Source organism: Rhamphochromis longiceps, linkage group LG20, assembly GCF_057381845.1.
Source record: "Rhamphochromis longiceps isolate RC_006_pf linkage group LG20, R_longiceps_female_GT1.1, whole genome shotgun sequence".
Taxonomy (NCBI): domain Eukaryota; kingdom Metazoa; phylum Chordata; class Actinopteri; order Cichliformes; family Cichlidae; genus Rhamphochromis; species Rhamphochromis longiceps.
In genome coordinates this window covers 33,228,136-33,250,503 of record NC_140576.1, presented here as the reverse complement: position 1 = coordinate 33,250,503, position 22,368 = coordinate 33,228,136, and the positions used below count along the sequence as shown (strand labels likewise).

General features: G+C 40.0%; 1 protein-coding gene across 1 annotated transcript in view; it reads right to left on the bottom strand.

Annotated features, from left to right (window-relative positions):
- Window positions 1-1,108: 1,108 nt before the first annotated feature.
- Window positions 1,109-22,368, bottom strand: part of atp9a (ATPase phospholipid transporting 9A) — a 34,531-nt gene continuing 13,271 nt past the window's right edge. Inside the window, exons 14-28 of the mRNA XM_085393549.1 lie at window positions 21,871-22,080; window positions 19,523-19,684; window positions 18,853-18,945; window positions 18,652-18,735; window positions 17,522-17,692; window positions 15,983-16,081; window positions 13,359-13,448; window positions 12,960-13,104; window positions 11,559-11,623; window positions 9,719-9,874; window positions 8,360-8,424; window positions 8,047-8,155; window positions 7,899-7,956; window positions 4,863-5,066; window positions 1,109-2,531 (exon numbers count right to left, since the gene is read on the bottom strand). Coding sequence (XP_085249675.1) covers window positions 2,395-2,531; window positions 4,863-5,066; window positions 7,899-7,956; window positions 8,047-8,155; window positions 8,360-8,424; window positions 9,719-9,874; window positions 11,559-11,623; window positions 12,960-13,104; window positions 13,359-13,448; window positions 15,983-16,081; window positions 17,522-17,692; window positions 18,652-18,735; window positions 18,853-18,945; window positions 19,523-19,684; window positions 21,871-22,080 — 1,848 coding nt within the window. The 3' untranslated portion in view covers window positions 1,109-2,394. The remainder of the gene's footprint in view (window positions 2,532-4,862; window positions 5,067-7,898; window positions 7,957-8,046; window positions 8,156-8,359; window positions 8,425-9,718; window positions 9,875-11,558; window positions 11,624-12,959; window positions 13,105-13,358; window positions 13,449-15,982; window positions 16,082-17,521; window positions 17,693-18,651; window positions 18,736-18,852; window positions 18,946-19,522; window positions 19,685-21,870; window positions 22,081-22,368) is intronic.

Here is a 22,368-nt window from a genome sequence, read left to right as displayed (position 1 = left end):
ATGAATGAGTGAAATCCAGCCTGCCTGCCCCACAGAGGCAGCATGTGTGTACATGACAGTATCGTCAGCATAAAAATGTATTTTCGCAGGAATGTTCTTTACTAAAGCATTCATAAAACAAGGCAATAAAATAGGCCCCACAATAGAGCCCTGCGGCACACCCTTAGTTAACTTTAGGGTTAACAAATTTAGGGTCCTCTACATAAACACAGAGTTCAATTTACAAAATAATTTCAAAATCCTTTAGCCTAACAGCCTCAGGACCAAGAGTAGCATTAAAGTGCTTTTTTCAGGGGCAATCCTTGAGCCACTGAATCAAATGACTTAGATCCAGAAACAAGACAGCACAGTGTACTTTCCTGCCCACGGCACCTATGAGATCATTTATCACAGTTGTAGCAGCAGTAATTATACTGTCCCTAGTCGTAAAACCAGACTGAAAATAACCTTAAAATGTAAGCAGATTAAAAACTTTTATAATAGCAAACTTACCTAAGATTCAAAGATTTCAGGATGATCTCCACCTTTAAAGAAAGGGAGAATAGAGGCAGCTTTCCAAATATTAGGTAGGGAGCTGGACTCGTATTAAAAATGTGAGCGATTGGCTCGGCAATGATATCAGCTGAGATCTTTAAGATATAAGGATCAGGATCGTCTGGAAATCATGATGTGAAGAAGAATAGTAAAAGTAAAAAAATATCCCCAAGGATGGCACAATTAAAGAAAACATGTTTATTAATTATCATCACAACATTAACATCAGCACAGTTCTCCCTTTTTTGTTCTGCTCATTTGAGTGCAAACAACATTGTTAAATAAAACATGGCAATAAATTAAAAATTATGTTATTTACAAGCAAGCAAACCATTTTAGCATCATTTACGCTCTGCACTTCAATTACAACATAAAAATATACTAATTAGTTGTACAAAAAAAAAAGATTCAGTGCAAACAGCTTGCTGTAGTCAGTGAAGACTGAAATTCCCATTTAGCATACAAAATTAATTATGGCACCCTGGATACTGACATATTAATTACATAAGAGAAAAGTAACGCCTTTTTAAAACTGAAACAATGTGGTCATGTTAGCTGCTGATTTTTCACAGTCCACCATCACACCACTAGTGAAATGAAATATGAGGAGTGTAGCATCGTGAAGCTTTTCTTTGAAGGTGCAGTACTAATACTTATTGACAATATTCACATTTGGATGAGTAGTGTGTTGATTTGATCCCTTTTTTTGTTGTTGCAGTGAGAAGTGAGGGGGCCCTGGATTAGCTGACATGAAAGGTGGCGGCTGGACGCCGGTCACCGGGGTATTTTCAGTTATGGCTTTAGGTCACTGTTACAGTGAGTCATCATGCAATGCTGAAGCGTGGCCGTTGCTGGCCTGCCCAAGTGGCCACATTAGAGACTGTGCATTCTCCTGTGAACAAACAGCCTGTCGGGAGCCCCGGCGGAAGGCTCGGCTGCAAATAACCGGCACTCCTTTGTGGTCGTTTTGACCACGCTCCACAAACAATAACAACTCAGGGTCCGCACAATGAGACAAGGACAGATTTAACATCAGACACCACGGGTCATGCTAAAATAAACTACCACACCACCTCCGCCGTGCTGGGATGTAGCTTCGAGGTGACGCATAAACAAATGCACAAACTTGCAGACGTCTGTTTTATGCAGTCTAGCCAGCAAACTTAACCGTAACCGTACAATTCTCAAACTCTGTTTAGAAATAACTGTTTAAGGAGAGTGTGACCCAAGTCCTGAGTGAAAATGCTACGTCAAATTCCAGTTCTTAGATTAAAAACTAATTTACTATTTAAGATGGAACTGGAAATTAGACCAAATTCCTTTGCAAAACCAGTGATACAGCTACAGATGTCTAAATGAGTTAACTTTCCAGTGTAATTTCCTAAATATAGAACAAATTGGACCTGTAAAATTCACTGAAAGCTGTTTGTATTTTGCATTTATTACATTCAGACTAAATGGTTTCAGGTATATTAATGTTAGGGATGTTTTTAATGCTGACAGGACAACTGAAACCAGTCTAAGCTGGTCAGTCTAATCCATCCCACAATTTGTTGCAGGTGCTCTTCACAATAACGATCAATCAATCTGTCCTTTCATGAAAATACATGCAATTAACACAGTTTTGTTGTTGTTGTTTTTTTTAAACTGACACAAACTCTCCCAACCAGTAAACAATCTGTCCCTGTCGACTCAGTCTACATTTGACATTTCTAACAAGAGTTTTTCAGAGAAAATTAAAGGGCGTTTATCTGTATTTGATTCTCTGGTCAAGGTGCAGGTTTGCAGTTCAAAGAGAGGAAAATCTTTGTGTTTTCCCGCAAAAAACAAATCCTGAGACCTCTCGGAGGAGACCTTGGTTTAAGAGGTCAGCTTGGAGTAATTGGGTGGAGAGAAGCGTCTGCGCAGGTACTTGAGGATGTACAGGGGCAGACAGCTCACCAGCGTGATGACAGTCACTTTCCACAGGAACGATACGGTGGTGATGAAATAAATATCTGACACAAAAAAGAGGTAAAGGTAAGATCGTTGTCATAGGATACAAACAGACATGTCCCACCATCATACAAGAGTTCAGGAGGGAAAACATTTTTCTCTTTTTTCTTGTTCGCACCTGCAACTCAGCAGGTGTTAAGAGTTCAGTTCTGACTTCTTTATGTCTGGGCTACAAGCTGATTGTTGTTGTTTTAGGGTGTCTGCAGGTACAGAATTTTAAATACCTTTTCAATGCCACTTTGAATGAAATTTAAGACCAGACTTTTAATCAAAATGCAAACTTGCAATAGAAATGCACATAAATAAAGTCTAAAACACATTCACACACAGTGCAGTTTGCTTTTTAAGTATTTCCAGACACTGACTTCAACCATCAACAGCAGCTGTTTTTCTTTTTGTCCTTAAACATCTTCCCAGTTTCACACACTGAATGCTGGCTACCAAGGTCTTTTTCATCACCTTCAGAATTTCAGTATTGCAAGACTTGGTGCTCCCTCAGGGTCAATGGGTATAAAATGACTTTTCCCCTTGTCTAACCTTGAGCCTAACCACCAGGGTTTGTTTGTTTTGTTTGACAATTTTTTAAGTGGTGTTTTAATTTTTAGCTAATGCTAAAAGCTAAAAGCTAACATGTACTAATGTGTCAGTAAAGTGGTGACACCGCTAAAAAGACTGAGGAAACTCCAACCTATGTTTAAGGGAATTTAATAGTTTTGAAGGTGTTTTAATTAAAATGATGCATATTATTATTCTGTTGTAATTTCACTCAGTTGTATACAGCATTTGTATTCTATTTTTATCCTATTGTATATTTTATTCTACTGTATATAGTATTTTATTTGATTCTATTCTGTACAGTTGTGTACAGTATATTATTCTTATTGTATTCTAATTTTTGCTATATAACTTTACACTGTCCACTTTCTGCTGTGACAAAACAAATTTCCCACATGTGGGACTAATAAAGGTTATCTTATCTTATACTCATGGGTGTAGAGACAACGGTTACAGCGTTAGAAGGTGATGGAAACAATAAGAGGATTTTCAGACAGGATGTGGGGTTATAAAGCTACATCATTTTTGTACTTCAAAACTATTCTTTGTGCAATGAAAAAAGGAAATGAGACCATGATGATCTCAGAAAGCACGACCACACTGAAACACACTTAATGCGTATAATGCTTCTGCTTTCATTTTTGCATCAATAAGGCTTTGAAGTAGCCTCTATGCTGCTCATTGTTCTTCAGCAGGCCAAACTACTTCCTATTGTTTTTCTAACACTGGCATGCACTTATACCTCACACACACACACACACACACACACACACACACACACACACACAGCCTTACATCACACCATCTGTACCCCCGAACCCTATCAGTGTCTTACTGGAAATGCACACCTCGCAGTTTACAATTTTATGCTATACATTTTCCATATTTAAAAAAGAACACAATTTCCTTCAGGAGTTCTTGACCAAGTCTTTTTGAGTTAAAGCCATATGGGTACAGAATGCTTAGAATGCAGGAGACAGAAAAATAAACCCTGGAAAATGTCCAATTAAAAGTGTAAACTGCACATTCAGCAGAAGAATAGGCTTTAAAATCTATTCTAGTCTGACTTGAAGAGGGAGAAAACGTGTACCAAAAGGGTATTCTTGACCACATGCCAGTCATGATCCTCAGTGGTCGAGGTTGCAGGCTGAAAATGGAACTCCACACCCCACATAAAGCTCAAAATAAGACCTTGAAGAGCCCTTGGTCACAGTATTGTGTATGTCACGAATCTTAATATGGCACAACTAAAAATGCCTTATTGTTTGTCAACTAAAGTAAATGTGTGGGTGCAACAGGGCAATAAACTGTTGTTCTATGAATGTTTTTCTTTTAGATTTTTAATGGCTATGAATTTATTTATTTGGTTGGAACATTTTTTTGGGTAATATTCTCTAACACACCTTTGCTGTGATAAACACATAAACCTTGGAAGCTCACAGGAAACTAACTGGACTGTAGGCATTTCCTCTTTGATACTACAGCATGCCTGACTGTCGTCCACACCAGGAGAATTTGTCAATACAGTCAGCTTTGGACTTCCTAATATTCAGCATACCGCTGTTTATTATACACTAGAGACACAATATGAATGAGCGGGGTCTCTGTACTGCTGACGTACTATTTCAAGGTCAGCAAAAAAACAAAATAACACTGTAGTGAAATCAATTCAGAAATGAATGCATTTTCCTTTGCTTCCCCATGAATTAGACAGCGCTTCAGCCTGAAAGTCACTCTTTGTCTGATAAAGGCATCTGTGTGTGATCGTGTTAACTTACCGATGAACTCGTGCAGGAAGACGAGCGAGGCGATATAAGAAGCCAGGCTCAGGAGCTCGGCAACTATCATGAGCCAGTGCCATGTCTGAATGGTCAGAGCCACCATCAGTAGCTCAGTCAGGATAAGAGAGGTGAACGAAATGGCAACGATATGGACAAATTCGGACTCGAAGAGCAGCATTGCTCCATACATGATGATGCTCCCTGTGGAGGAAAAAGAGGCCTTAATGTAATTAAAGCTTAAAAATGTGATAATTTAACTTGATCCACCTCCTCAGCTCATCCACAGTTTGAAATAAGCTGTTTACCATTACACTGATACAATTTGTTTTTATTAAAATAATGACAATGAAGATATAAAATATTTATGGTAATCTCATCGTATAACAATGACAATAATGAAACTTCTGCTTTGAATAAAAGGAAAACTGAGGTGCTTAGTTCAAACTGAGAATCCAAATGGGGGTGTCTGCATGTTTGTGTGACTACAGTGACTTTGAATGTGCACCATTGTTCGTGACAGGAGGGCTGGTCTGAGTATTTCAGAAACTGCTGATCTACTGGGATTTTCCCAAACAACCACCTCTAGGGTTTACAGAGAATCGCCCGAAAAAGAGAAAATATCCAGCAAATGGTAGCTTTCTAGGATAAAATGTAATGTTGATGTCAGAGAAGAATGGCCAGACTGCTTCGAGTGACAATAAGGGAAGAGTAACACAAACAAGCACTCGTTACAACTAAGATATGCAGAAGAGTATCTCTGAATGTACGACACGCTGACATGCTAAGAACAGACACGCTTTGATACCAACTAAACTTCATTTACATGTCACTGCCTAGCTGGGTACTGACGATAACACCAGTGTACCATCCTCTACATTGCGGAGGACTATAAATACCTTGGAGTATACATAGACAATAAACTGGACTGGGTTAAAAACACCACTGCACTTTACAAGAAGGGCCAGAGTCGTCTCTATTTTCTGAGGCGGCCGAAGTCCTTCAACATCTGTCGGGCAATGCTCAGGATTTCCCATCAGCCTGTTGTGGCCAGTGCTATCCTCTATGCTGTTGCATGCTGGGGCAGCAGGTTGAGGGTTGCAGACGCCAACAGACTCAAACTGATCCGTAAGGCCAGTAATGTTGTGGGGATGGAGCTGGCTTCCCTTAAGGTGGTGTCGGAGAGGCGAATGTTGTCCAAGATAAAGACAATGTTGGATAATACCTCCCACCCACTCCACAACATGCGGGCTAGCCACAGGAGCACATTCAGTGAGAGACTGAGATTACCAAAAAGCACCACTGAACAACACGGAAAATCATTCCTGCCTGTGGCCATCTCTCTGTACAGCTCCTCCATCTAACACACTGTAAACACTGCAATAGTTACAGCCTTTTTGCACATGCTCTTTTCTACTATGTAAAATTCCTGTCAATTCTTGATTTATAATCAGGGGTGCACATAAGTGGTCCGCAGGTGCGCATTCGCTGTCAAAATAAAAGACGCGCACCAAATGACAAGTTGCAACGCGCGTTCACGCACTTATAAAAGGCAGTGTTTTTGTCCGCTAGAGTGGGATTTTCACGGCATATTCTGCACCACATCTCTGCGCGTTCATCATTTATTTGAAGCCAGCTCACCTCCCGCAACCACTTTTCCGAGAATACGCGCTTCTTTTGCAGTTCCGACTCCTTCTGACATTTCTTTGAAGGTGATTGCTTAAAGGCGCTTCTTCAACATCTTTAAGAGTTCTAAACAAATGTCTGTCCTCCTCCAGAAAATCTTATGTACGCAAACGCGCGTTGTGACTTCTTATCTGGTGCGCGTCTTTTATTTTGACAGCGAATGCGCACCTGCGGACCACTTATGTGCACCCCTGTTTATAATTGCAATCACCTCTGTCAATCCTTGATATTAATTATTGAGTGATTTGTATATATTGTGCTATTTCTTAAATTTCCTAAATCTGTAACATATTGTTAAATAGTCTAGTCTGTTTCTGTTATTTATACTGGAGCAACTGTAACCACATAATTTCCTTGGGGATTAATAAAGTATGCTGATTCTGATGCTCGATAACAAACCATCATGTCACAAAGCTCAAATGCTGTGAACATCGCAACGTGTTCACTGTACTCAATGTTCTCCAAAGTCAGCAGAGATCAACCTAATAGAGAACCTTTGCAATGTGGATGTGGAGAAATGGGAGATTCAGCAACTGTTTATTTACTTTATGTTGTCTTGTCAATATGTACCAAAAATCTCAGAGTAAAGTTTTCAGTGCCTCGTTGAACCATCGCAGTAAAGAATTAAGGTAGGCTGACAAGGTGTACCTAATAAAGTGGCCAATGTGTTTGGCTTATTACAGAGACTAAAAAAAAATTAATTAATCAAAATATTAATTTAAAAGAGAAAAATTTGCTCTTATATAAGAAGAACAAAGCCTACTTCATTACCTCCTTAAAACACCATTACATTTAGGCATTTCCTGCATATTATGGTTGTTATGAGAGATTTTCCAAAGTAATCTTTGGCCAGTAACAGTAGCACTCTTCTATCTAATAGAATCGTGCCTCCTTTAACATACAAGAATGAATAGGACCGAGAAGAATGATACAAACACACAGAAGTGGTTTGCAAAAAACGCCCTTACCACTGCTTGGATATACAGTGTTTCGACAGAAATAGACAAAAAAGGTTTCGGGGTGTAGTTTAGAATGCCCGCGTAAACAGCTTTCATTGCAACGGTCCATGTCGGAAAGTTACCTCAAGTTTTTCTTTAACAAAGTCCCTAAAGAAAAGAAGAAAGTGTGTGGGCTTTTCAAGAGTGATAAGTCATGAACCTAAGCAATATATCTTGTTTGTTTGACGGGGAGTGACTCATCAGTCTGCCAGTGTAGACGTCTTGTACAGATACAAACATTTAAACAAACATATGACCTGAAATACAGCTTAGATGTTGTAAAGTACTTAAAAATTAAGTATATTTAGAATTACTGACTCATTGCCAGCAGTTTGCACAAACTCTCTCTTACCTTGATATATACTTATTAAAACCCATAATAGGAACGTCTTGAAAGATAGTGGTCGACCCTGTGAAAAGAAGACAGTGCGTTCATATTCACCGATTCAAAGCTACGTGCCTGCACAGCAATAGTTAATTTGCGAACATTTACTAGATACCTTCAAAAGATCCTTATACAACTCTGGGTATAGCATGGCAACCTCTGACTTAACATCTTTGTCCAACACCAGGGAGAAGACAGGGAACATGGTGTAGATAGTGGAATAGCTGAAACAGACAAAAATCGAGTGTGATGAATACTTCCCAGATAAAATGTCACGTGTACAAATTGGTTGAAATCTTTCATTGTAAGATTTTGCATATTTTCCCTTTTAAACATTTCAATAGTCTTAACACAGAGGAAATGCCAGGGACACAAGGCAGCTAAATGCTCTCTTGATAAGTCATCTCCATTCAGAGCGTGTATCTTACCCAATAATCAGGAATCCTTGGTAGAGTGGGACTGAAGCAAAGTAGAAAACAGAGGAGAAAACTGCCTAAAGAAACAGAAGAAGAACAAATGAGAAACTCTTATCTGAGATTTTTCTCATTTCAACACCCAAATGATATTATAAGCAGTATTGGAACATTGACACACTGATATTTGAACTCCATGACAGAAAAAACACCATACTTTCATTAAAGGAGGCCTTTTATACTCATTTTTAATCGAGTACTTTTGCATGATTCACATTTTAAGGGTAACTGCTTTGGCCATCCTTAATATAACCATCCACCAATTCTAATAACATTTCTATGGAAAAAAAAATGGGAAAGTGTAATACGCCCCATTAAAAGAAACCCAGCTTAAACATTAACCTTCTGTGGGAACACAAAAATCAAAAGGTGACCACAAGGACATCATTCTAAATCAAACTACTGCAAATACTTGGACTACAATGGTAAATTCTACAGTTTAAAATGATGAGATGTCAATTAGTCAGACAACTGCAAACTGGAGAGGTCACAGCTCCAGCTGTGGTTGGTGTTATTGTGAGACATGCGGAGGAAGGCCTCCCCAAAACCCCAAAGTCCACGATACAATGAGTCATGGGTTGCCCCTCCACCGCGGGGGCTGATGTTGGACTGGGACATGGGAACTAGACAGACTTGTTAGGCCTGGTGGGGGCAGTTTAGAAGGGCACCACAGACTGCCTTCTCTGAGTCATCATGCATCCCGCCCTTTCAAGACCACCCCTGAAACCTCTCCCTGCCTCTCCCCAAACTGATGCTTTCTACATTTAGATTTTAGGTGCTGTGAGTAAGAACAAAAAACACCTCCCTGCATTAACTTTAAGGCTGCATACACTTTTTTTGCAGTGTGGTTTTGGCTACAAACAAGCAGAAAAGGGCCAAACCGATTAGCTAAATTCAAACACTAAACACAGTCCTTTTGCTTGTAATCATCTCAACCTTTTTTTGACATTATGCAGTTGAGCATGGGAGTAAAGAAAATAAAGAAAAGAGAAATATCTCTAGATCACTGAAGTTTACTGTTTTTAGAAGGTTAAATTTAATTCACAACATACTGAAATATCTTGACATCCTGATTACCAGCACAATATTTAACACAGAAAAAAGCACCCTCTCAAGTGTGTGGTGCATTACCTAAATTGTTACAACTGGAGACTGATAAAGGAGTAAAATATAAAGTAGTGACAGTTTTGCAAACTAAAACAAGAAACTATCCCACAGCAAGTGGAAAATACTTGTAGTTCTAAGTTATTCAGCTTGATGTTTACATGACTCATGCACACAAACCAATACGACACTGTGTATTTGTTAGTCTACCTGCATGGTGCTGATGCACAGGCTCCTGTGGATGACAAACTGGCTGAGGGCCGCAGACCTTTTGTAGCTGTTCCGCCCATGGACCATGAGGAGACGGCCTAAATGTTTAAACTGAGTCACCGAGAAGTCGGCAGCCAAAGAGGCCTGCTTTCCTTCCTGCCAAACACACAGCAGAGGACACTGAGGACATACTGCGCAAAGACTGACCTGAAAAGCATGCTTTGAGTATTGTGAATTGATTTTGTACAAATAAAACATTTTTTTTTGGGGGGGGGGGGGGGGGGGGGGGGGAACAGACTGAAGGTACAATAAGCATAAAGTTCATAATTAGCAATACAAATTTACAAAAAGCAGCATTGCACATGATAAGTCACCTGTTTAAAAATCAAGCAAATATTCATGTTTGAGATGTTAGAACCAGAGGATTTTCATAGAAGAACTGCAGATTTTCTGTTATTAAACCTTTAGCTTCCTCTCTGACAAGCAGCCCAGGAATAACTGTGTAGTTTTCCACCTTTTATTTACCATCATAAGATTATGTTTGGAACATACAGAAAAAATGTATTTAAGATGCCAAGTCCATCCTGTGAGTGCACCATCTTCCTTCCAAAATCCAAATGGGTTTTCAGCTTTTTATGCACATTAGTCTGAACGAGTTTGTGAACTTTCTCAATTTGGACATAGCAGAAGAAAAACCTGAGAATCACAGAATCTGCATTGGTGTGGATGTGAGTATGCATGGTTGCCTCTGATAGCCCTGTCTCGGACTTGTCATCCTTTACCCAGCCTCTCGCCCCAATATCACCTGGGACAGGCTTCAGCTGTGTGAAACCTTATACGGATAAGCAGTTAAGAAAAGCGATGGACGATAAATACACAGAAGATAGCGGAAAAGATAAATTGTGTACATCAGTGGAGTCGTTTGGTACAGGGCCACGAGAGTTGAGGCCGGGGTGTGAAATTATGGTTTTTATCGTTTACCCGGTTTCCCTGGGTCTTTTCCCGTGTTGTAGTTGTGTGTCTTATTTTGAAAGAAATGTTTACACGTTACCACAGCAACCAAAGAGCATTAAGGGACAGAGAGGAGGATGTTATTCTCATTGTTGTTGGCGCATTTCAGGAGGACGCCGTTAATAAAGTTACACAATTACACAGTGAATTCGCGTTTATTATTATATTTACAAAATACCACAGTTTTTGTCTTGGTCGTATCATTTTATTTTGTTGTATTTATGTGCGACACCTTAATGGTCTGACATTAAACCGGTCTGTAGTGCAAAAAAGGTTGGGGACCGCTGATGTATGTCACCTACAGCATCTTTTAGTTTGCAACCAGATTTGTAAGTTTGTTTCTCTTCATAATAAAGATAAAATTTACAGTCAACTATTGAGCAGTTTTTAACTTTTAAGGTCAGCTGTACTAAACTCCATATTTTAATATGCTTATTTACTTTATGTTAAAAAGTAAAGAGTAAAGACTAAACCAGGAGCACAGCTGCACCGTCTGCTGTCGGTAATTCCACTGTTGTCACAAATACAAGGATCCATGTCTGAGCATACTAACCAACTTGACAGGCAACTTTCAGAGAGAACAATGAGAAGTAGAAGAGACGGGCTGATGGGAGATTCTTACTTTTATGTTAAATATACAATACAAAGCACAAAGCATCCTGTCATTTTGTTTCCTCTATTCACACAATAGTTCCTCAAAAAGAGGAATCATCTGTGTGCATGTCCTTTTACAACTCTCTGAATGTGAGAGAGATCTTGACAGGAAACAGAAAGCAAAAATCTGTGCGAGTGGCACGTCAATGTGAAGCGAAGAGATGGAGAGTCTTACTTTCCCCTCCACTCCCACGCCACAGTCCGCTTCCTGGATCATGCTGACATCGTTTCCTCCATCCCCTAAGAGAAAACAAAAGCCATAGAGGTGTCAGGATTCACATCAGTGACTCACCAATACAAACTTTTAGTGAAAGTATCAAGTGCATGTTCACAAGACACTCCCTTAATTTGGCCTGATTAAGAGATCCAAGCTCCTACAAATTCACTGGGTTGCAATTTAGAGTAACGCATATATATATATTAGGGGTGCAACGGTACACAAAATTCACGGTTCGGTTCGATACTTTGGTGTCACGGTTCGATATTTTTTCGATACAAAAAAATGTTCATGCCTTTTTAATTTGTCATTTATTAAAATTATAAATATATATTTTATCTCAAAAGTACAGTTTTTAAATTTAATGTTGCTGAAACAACAAAGTAATAAATAAATAAATCTATCTGATCGAGAAATCACTCATCTTTGGAAAAGAGAGTTTATTACAGAGAAATGGCTCTTTCCAAAATAAAAGCTATACTATACTCTTCTTCTGGGCTATATTCTCAGCAGCATATTATACATATCAGGTCCCCTTAAGGAGAATCATGTGCTAACGGCTGTCTAAATGACTCGGGTAAAGTTTGTAGCATGCGTGCTTGTTGTTTTTGTCTGCTTCCACTTGCAGTAAATGTGCAGTCATATTCATTGTGTTCCCACTAACGCACTAGTTCCCACCAATTGAGCATTGTGGCACGTCCGACATACTGTTTTACTTTTGTCCATGATGCGCTTACCATCAGGGTCATACGGCACATGAAAACCAAGATGGTTCCAAACGCCAGATCTGAATGAGAGTGGGGGAGGTTCAATTTTGGGTAGCGTTGAGGCAGTTGCCATGTTGCAACGAGCTTAGCTTCTGTCTTGCTAGCTTGCACTGCGCTCATTGGATCTGCACTCAACAGTGCAGCCTAGGCGGAGTAGTCGAACGCAGATCCACTGAGCTCTCAACACAGACAGCATCGTCAGAAGAAAAGTTGATAAAATAAATAAAAGAAACTGTATTGTTCGATACATATGCGTACCGAAAGCACTATATCGAACGGTTCAATATCGATACGAGTATTGTTGCACCCCTAATGTGTGTATGTAATTAATATGTATGTATATACAGACAGACAGACAGACAGACAGACAGACAGACAGACAGATAGACAGATAGATGTAGATTTATATATAGAGAGAGATATAGCTTTTTTCATTATTATTCATTATTATAATAGCATAACAACATTATAAAGTTGGAAACACATATTAAAACTAAAACAAACAAACAAACAACAACAGCAAAAAAACAGTGCAAGGAAGAACTTTAAACAAATGAAAAACATGCTGGCCCAGTTTAAATTTTCCACTCACCTACTGCACAGGTGAGTTTGCCTGTGCGCTCTTGCAACAGTCGGACTATCTGAGCCTTCTGAGTGGGGGTGCATCGGCAGCAAACCACAGCGGGACACTGGCACGCAAGCTCCATGAACTCATATTCATAATACTTCAGACAAACCTGCAAGAAAACCAGCATAATGGACAGATAAAACACTCAGGCACCCACATTTAACTGCTTTCAGCTGTGGCGCTCGAATACCTCCACTCAACTTACAGTTTAGCTCCTATTGTGGTTGAGATAGTGACTCTAACCACAGACACCACTTCCAGAGTGATATATTGTGCACGCTTCATGCAGAATATATGTCAAAGTTTCATAAGGAGATATAAGTTAATGGGATGTGGGTTAGACAGTCTGAGTGGCACACTTACCTCAAGCGAGTCCCCCGATATCACCAGAGCGCAGTCATGCTTTCTCCTGAAAGCGTTGAGCTCCAGGTGGGCTTCCCCTCGTGTTGTCACCTATACCAATAGCAACCACATTATTAAATGCACTTGTATGCCCCAACAAAACACTCTAATGTAGAATTATCACAGGGGAAAATCTGCCAGGCTTTGCATGTTTGTCTCTCTGTTATCAGACAGAAGAAGGGAAGCTTGTCTCTCTCCAACTGCAGCAATGACAAATGTTAGAGCAACCAAACACCTAGCTGACATTCAACTAGCTAAATACACTAGAATTCAGTCACACAACTCACGAGTGTGAGTTGTGTGACTGAGGGGGCGACCGTGGCTCAGGGGGTTGGGAAGCGCATCTGTAACCGGTTCGATCCCTGGGCTCTCTGTCCTGGTCGTTGTGTCCCTGGGCAAGACACTTCACCTACCGCCTACTGGTGATGGCCAGAGGGGCCGATGGCGCGATATGGCAGCCTCGCTTCTGTCAGTCTGCCCCAGGGCAGCTGTGGCTACAACTGTAGCTTGAGTGTATGAATGTGAGAGTGAATGAATAGTGGAATTGTAGTGGAATTGTAAAGCGCCTTGAAAAGCGCTATATAAATGCAAATGTTTAATTTATTAAACAGCACCATGTAGCTACTGAATAGCAAGTATAATTCGGCATATAGGTTCCTATCTCTACTTGTGTTTGAAATAAAATTGGAGTGACAATTAAATGTTTCTGTGGAGCCTACAGGCGGATATCAGGTTGATGTAGGGAATAGAAGTAAAGAGCAGGATGAGCCTGAAACTTCACTCAGTTTAAAGCCTTACTGTTTCCAACCGTCAAGTTCCACTTTATATCCACGCCTGTCCATCCTTACAAAATATCTTTAGTTACGATTATTAATTGAGAGGTCAGAATCAAATACTGGTGACACAAATTGAGCATCTGACCACATGTGAAATATTGCTATACTGGTGAATAACTGCACGATTTCTTTTTCTTGCAGAACAAGATGATGTCACAGTGAAAGTGAGCATTTGGATACAAAATGTGCAGCACAAAGCAGATGAGAAGAGCACAAAGACATAGGAGGTTCAGCCAAATAATCAACTAAAAGACACCGCACAGACTGAAAATGCAACTGTTAGACAAGTGCATAAAATTTTACCATAAATAGATTGTGAATTCTTGAGTTTAGGCCAATTTTGATCTTGTACCTCAAGTACAGTTACATGTTTTTGCCACATGTAATTACTCAGAACATTACGTCAAAGCGACTTTGACCTTTTCCCATGAAAATATAAGTAGTTTTTCTCTGAGTCCAAGTGAGTATATTTCATTAAATTCCACCAAAGGTATCAAAAGCTATTGCATTTATGAGAATGGGAGTGACACACGACCTGAAAAGGAAGTAACTGAGTCCACAGATGCAGGCAAGGCTGGTACAAAAAACCTTAAAATTGTAATATTAGAAAATATTAGAAATATTAGAAGATTTTAATATCACAAAAACTAGACTGTAAATGACTGAACTGAAAGAACATAAGATCATTCAGATTAAATTAAAAAGTAAAATTATTGACCTTTTACCTGAGCACTGTCTTAAAGAGGCATGTGTTGACACGAAAAAGGCATAAGGTAATTTCACCCTATTGTAAAAATGTTTTTAAACTTACCACAGAGGAGGTTAAAATGAAAATTATGCATATGCAAATTATTCAGGGTTTGTCCTTACATTTGCACACAACTAGCCTGTAGTGTATTGTTGATGTATTACAATGCAAATATTAAAAGGGTGTGTTAAAAGAAAAATGGAAAGGGGAAACGGGATAATATCCTGCATAAAAAAAATTGAAAAAATAAACAGAATTTCTTTACAGTTGTGTCAGGTTCAAATATAGACTCAAATTCTCCAAAAATTCAGCACTGACAAGGCATGGTGTTAATCTGTCAACAAAAGCTATGCTCTGGAATGAATATCCTTCAACCACTGACAATTCATACGTCAGTCCAGTTCAGGCCATTGGTGGCCACCAGGAAACTAATCCAGATGTGTATGTAGCAGGCCCAGTCAGCACACCCCCGTCCCCCGGTGACAGAGGTTTTTAAGCACTGCCAACCATTGTTATTCTCTTCCAGTAACCACAGTTGTACGCAAGTTCTAACCTTCCTATATGGCAGACGCTCCTTCTGCTCTGGCATGGATCCAGAGGTTAAGGCAGAAGGGGACTATCAAAGCAGCTACAGTGCCTGAAACCTGCAAAACAAATTAGGAAGTGAGCCCTCTGCATGTTCCCTCTGGGAGTGGTTCAGCTGGTTTCTCCTCTGTTTGAGCGAAGGGCTGTTTGTTCTCTTTGACAGTGGCTTGGATGCTTTCACTGGTGGGAGGTGATTTATTCAGCTGTGGCTGCTGGCTCGGCCTGCATGCGTAGTTGTGTTGGGCTGTATGACCACTAGCTAATGGGCCTTGGTCACAGAGCCTGGATGCCCGTGGGTTGACAGATTCAAGAAACTGTCAGGGCAGCTTTGAACTGACATCAGCCCTGGAGTAAAATCAACTATTACCCACTAGATATGTGCACAAGAGAAAGACGGGTCTGTTTCCTGGACTTACTGGTCTGAAGATATGAATGTCCTGGTTGCGGGTGATCAGATGGGCGTTCTTAGCAGTGCACGTGGCCGTTTCAAGCTTGTCTCCGGTCAGCATCCAAACCTACACAGGAAACAGAGACAGAAATCCCACTCCAGTGTCTTTAAACCCAGATATAAGACTTTGAGAATCATCTTGATAATAAAAGCCTGTAAAGATTGCTCCACGGGCTTTTAAGACAAAGCCTGTGGAGCAATTTTACCAATAAAAACAGTGTTAGTTTAGATCTTGTGCTTCAAACAAAAATAACACAAGTCATCACACAGACTGGTATCACAGCATCCAAATTCTTTCTCATTAGTATTTTGGATCTTGCATATAAGAGAATTGACATGGCTGATTCATCAATATCACAAAAAAGGTTTGGGGGGATTTTATCCTCAGATCTTGACATTTCTGACTCCACCCAAACACAGCTGAATTTCATTTTAACAAATTACATGAGTGGTAACTTTTAAAAAGCAATGTTCTGTTCGTGTGGTTTATTTATAAAACACACACATTTATTTTTTTATTGGATGACTTTTTAAAGAAGAAACTGACTCCATGTTCAGTAGTTTGTCAAGAGTTTTGGAAAACTACATAGCCGCTGATTTTTAAAAATTTTTAAATGCCATGACCCAAAGAAATTTGACTCTATTTCTGTCTGCTGTACTAAAGCAGAGGATGAAAACGGGCTTAGAGTAAAGACTTAAGACTGTAAGTTGAATCGTTATCATATTTGTTGCCATGGTCACAATAAACCGGAGAAACTGAGATTTGTTACTTTTTCTGAAGTTTGGTTTAAGTGCCTCTTGTTTACCTTTTGGTGTGAAACATATGAGCTACGCTTGTGCTTTAGCACCTATGAAGAGCATACTGGGAAAGAGCATCCTTTTCAAAGACTGACGCTGTGTCCACACTAATACGTTTTCGTTTGAAAACGAATCTTTCCTCTCCGTTTTAGCCTTCCGTCCACACTGAGACAGCGTTTTGAAAACGCTCTCCAAAGCGGATACATTTGAAAACGCTGTTTTTGTGTTACTCGCAGCAACAACTCCACCTCATTGTTAGTCCATTTAAAAAACTCGGTGCTTTTCCTCAATATTTTGCGTTTCAAAAGACGTTTCAAAGAGCCAGAAAGTAAATAAACGGCTGACAGAAATGAGGTAGGTCGAATCGTCGTGCGTTTCACGCAAGCACAGTACTGGAACGTAAGCGTTTTTGGCCGTTTCAATGTGGACGCACAACTCTGTGAAAACGACTGAAAATGATAGTGTGGACACGGAACGTTTTCACGAAAACGCCATTTTCAAATCTATCCGGGCTAGTGTGGACGTCGCCTGAATTGAACATCTAAAATAACTAAAGTGTCAGTTTTAAAGTTTAAGGGATGGAAAAAATGAAGGCTGTATTGAGATACATACAGCCAATATGAAAAACATATGTGCTTGTCTTCTTAGTTTGTTGCTACTGTGCACTGTAAGGCCATTTACCCACTCCACCCCACCCCACCCCACAGACCTTGATGCCTGCATTGCGGAGGATCTCCAGAGTGGGCCTGACATCAGTCTGGAGCTGATCCTCCACCCCAGTCAGACACAACAACTCCATCTCCATCTCAAGACTCTCAATCACTGTGGCCACCTTCAGAGAGCGGTCATGGACGCTGAGCTTGGCCTGCACGTACCGTGCCTGGAGAGTCGTAGTGGGAGGATAAGAAAGTTTAAATACTGTGAAATTACTGCAAGAAGTGAAACAGCCAGGAATAAAAGAAGAAAACAGGAATGTGGCTGTCAGCCAGGAGAGTCAAGAAAAACAAATAAGGAATAAAATGAGCTAGGAATATGTCATGCATTGTGCATACATAAGGCCAAATTTGCAGTCTACCTACTATATACCATCCTAAATGCACTGATACTTTAAATACAAAAATAGCAAAATACAAAAATCTGTGTATAAATGTAAACTGTCAAGCAGCCCTGAAAGCTATAAATATAGCTTTGTTAAACAAAATAGCTATACATACAGCACACTGTACTTACAGCATACAGGACAGACATAATCAATCAGTTAACGCCCATCTTTAGCATTTCAGCTCGAGGGCAATTTGTGAGTGAGATAAAGCAAAAACAATCTGAGTGTGACTCATACAGAAACATAAACTCTGTGTGTGACTCAGTTGGTGACTCACTGCTGCCCACCAGCTCTGCTCACTCAATTATACACTTCAGTAATAGGCCTGGGGCTAACAACTGCAGGGAAGACAGCCATGCCCTGCTCAAACAATGAGGGGGGCCTGGTGTATGTGAGGAACAGTGGGGTAGAAATACTGAAGGGGGGGTCAGAGGTTAGTCTAATTACCCAAGGACACACTTTGACATTTAGAAATGCTGAACATGTCTCCTCCAAATATCAATATCATGTGTAATGCTTGTCAGTCGACAGATGCTTAATGTAACTTGAGCATGTTTTACTATCACACTGTTGAAACTGTAATGGTTTTACTAGACAGGGACCAAACAATGCATGTATAACAACGCTCGTAAACCTAAGCACACTTCAACAGCCCCATCTTCTCATACTTGAATCTGAAACCCAACTCTGAGCTCTGTCTTAGATTGCTGTAGGTCAATTTCATGGAGGGCTGTTACCTCAAAATCCTGATACTGCTCCTCTGTCAGCGACTTTTTGGAAACCACGAGGACTCTCAGACCTTCCCTCGCCATGTTCCCACACTAGAAAACACAGACAACATCTGCATGTGATCTAAAAGTTTGTGATTTACTATTAACAGGAATAAAATCAGTGTCATCAGGTATGCGGCATGACTCGTGGGAAACATAGAAACATACCTCCTCCTCCAGCCAGTCGTTATACTGGACGATGCCTGACATCACCACATCGGCACCTTTCATGTAGAAAGTGATCTCTCCTGTTGATTCATCCTAGAAAAACATTGATTTGTGCTTTATCATGTGCAAACGGTACATAAAATTGTATTTAATATTTGGTACAATGATTACCCAGCCGTGCTTCTCGCAGGGGGATTTCTACTCAGCGTGCACAAGCCAAAGTGCACGTGCGCCATTCTATTATTTAGTGTTGCCTAGAAATTCATAACTTATTTTGGTATCCACAAGAGAGTTTAAAAGTGTTTGAAAATATTATCAGGAGGAAGTCAACTTTAAAAATCCCTGGCTTCCTGAGCAATATCCCAGCCAGCAATAATAAAGTTAGTCATCCGACTTAGTCAGAGGTCACAAGGTGAGGTTTTTCTCAGATTATACACTTTAGCACAAATCTGTTTTTCGTTTGTTTTCCTTGTTAAAGTCAGCACCAAGCAAGAATCAACATCATAGCAACAACCACTGACCTACATTGACTGTAATTGAAAGTAATTTCTAAGCAATAGAGATGTGAGGAAATCAGTAGATTTCCTTTGTATCAAAATATATTGAGCAAGATGGACAGCAGCCACTACTAACACTAACAACTAGTAATAATATTAATTTTGGCACTCACTCTGACTATAATTCCCATCCTTTTGCTCTCATAAGTGAAGGGAAATATCTGAAGGATTGTGAAGTTCAGTATTTGGCCAGTAGGGGTCCGCAGCTGCATGGATGACTGGTCTCTTCCTACAAGTGTAAGGCCGACGCTCTCAGTCCACTGCACCAGCGACACCTATCAAAAGCACAGTGTAAAGGCTTTAGTGAGCGGTCATTAAAATGCACAACTGACACTAAATATATATAGAGCACAATAAGAAGGCAAAATATGTAGCTTTTAGCTAATAACACATATTTCTACCAAATAAAATATTATCATCATTCAAGAACCCATTAAGAGAAAGTGACCTCTGCCTGGGTCATTTTATTATTTTCATGGCAAAAGCATTGTCAATATAATGTTCCATTACTTGAATTACACAGAAAACAGCGAAGGCCACTTTGAAGTAGACTGTCAGAGAACATCAATAGCTCAAGCATTTTCAGCACTTAAGACTATTGATTGAAAAACTGGGAAGATGTCCATTTCTTAACTGAAAATATAGTTTCTGCTTGTTCCTTTCTGAAGGACACAACAGACGACATCCATTAATACAATAGAAGCATGTGTGCGGGGGTGGTGTGTGTGTGTGTGTGTGTGTGGGGAGAGAGAATGAGGGGAGATGGCATTGCCCAATAACTTCCAGACTAGAAACCAGATCACATTCCCAATTCATCATCCATCTTCTGCCAGGACGAACAGCAGAGAAGCCAAACAGATGCAGATAAGAGACAATAAGGGAGACTGCTCTGCTCCTACAACAACTTTAAAATCACAGATTCTGGGATACCAAAATTACTTATTTTGGAAATATGCACCACATAGCCTAAAAATGTCTGACCAGAAACGCTTTAGCGTCATCAAAGCTCTGACTACTGAAGTGTTTGTCATACAGGTTGGGAAGTATGAAGATTATGCTTAGTCAGAGTCTAGAAATAGTCACTGTGGAGGAATTTTGGGATCGGGTGTCTGCCACAACAGCACTACCTTATAACAGAAGCATCTGAGTTAGCGGCCCATTTGTAACTGGACTGAATAATGCTTGACCCAGATGGCTTGACTCACAAACACCACATGGCTGACATGTTCTTTATGAGCCAGAAAGCAAAGTGATTCAGATTTCACTCCTCGTTGAACCAAACCATACAAACGAACATTTGTTAAAATTTTAATAAATGTTGAACAAAAAAAAACAAAGAAAAAAAAAACCTACTTTCATCTGCATGCGGATGGTGGCAAACTGTCAGTTTACATTACAGTAGTAGAAACCATACATTTAACAGTCACTGACATTGCATCTAATGTGCTCACACACAAAACCAGATCTATAAATAAGACTTCCTGAAAGCTGTTGCAAAGCAAACTGAATCTGCCTCGATTGTATCAAACTGACTGAATGCAACTTTCAGGTCTCAGCAACTCAAAGCCAACTGTTTTATCCATTGTGACCTAAAACAATAAAACGGCTCCATTTCCTACCAACAACGCAAACCACCGATGCCAGACTTTTTTCTTTTTTCTTTTCTGGTGACCACCACATAGTGTATTGGGTGCTATTAAAATGCAAAAAAAAAAAAAAAAAAAAAAGGAAACTCAGAGGGGGCTAAGTGCAATGGGCTGAGGAGCACATTAAGGAAATCCGTATTTACATGGCAGGAAATGGATCGAGTCGAAGTCCGCAGCCTTTTTCCTGACGTTCAAAAGAATTCATACTGATCAAGGACATCAGTGTGGACTGCATTTCTGTGAGACTCTCCCTATTCAAGAAATACAGACACTCTTGTAATGGCCTTGACCAAAAACACAAACCTACGCATCTTATATGCTTAGAAATCTGCTTCCCTGTTTTGCTCTTGGTCTTAGGTTTGGGTAGAGTAACTACATTTTAAACATTTCAAACTGAAACATCAAAAAATAAGAGTTCAGCTTTATATATTAACATATATCATCTGATGAATGAATAATAAAGGTCTAATCACACTTTCAACTTCAGCACGTTGATATGAAAACAGTCTTTTAGAGTCATCATTTGTGTACGGATCAAAGTGAGGTGTCCTGCAGGTTTTACATGTGTCCTTGATCCAACACAGCTGATTCAAATGGCTAAATTACCTCCTCAACATGTCTTGAAGTTCTCCAGAGGCTTAGTAATGAACTAATCGTTTGATTCAGGTGTGTTGACCCAGGGTGAGATCTAAAACCTGCAGTACACCGGCCCTCGAGGCCTGGAGTTGGACACCCCTGTTTTACACAATAATAATGTGCATATCATTATATGCCTTATAGGTTTTTATAAAACAGCATTTTCTTGGACTGGATACCTCATCTGGGCTGGATGCCTGGTAGACTCTGCAAGTGTCTTCGTAGTGCTGCTCGGCCTCGGCCTGGTCCGTCACGCCGTTGGACTCGTACACGGGTGTTACGTTGTGCACCAGGGCGATGGCCTTCACAGCCTCGTGAACTCTACTGCTGATGGTTTTTCGAACCTTAGTGGCTGCTGGAGCCCTGGAGGCTGGAAGGTCATGGGTGGGCTGAAGAGAATTAGAGAAGGTACTGTTAGTGCAAGAAGAACAAAGAATATAAACGTTTTAACAGACTTCTTTTATGTGAGTCTTTCACTGTTGCCAGCTGTCAAGAGAGGGGAAGTATTCTAGCCAACAGAGCTAATTATCAGTACTGTCAACTTAAAAAAAAAAGATCAAAAAACCATGGGCCACTAGTGACTGAGAGTTTGTGAGGAAGCTGCATTAACACTTGAAATGTTTCACAGACTGAGGAACTAGCTTCTTCATTTCAACAGTTTCCAGTATTGCTATGTT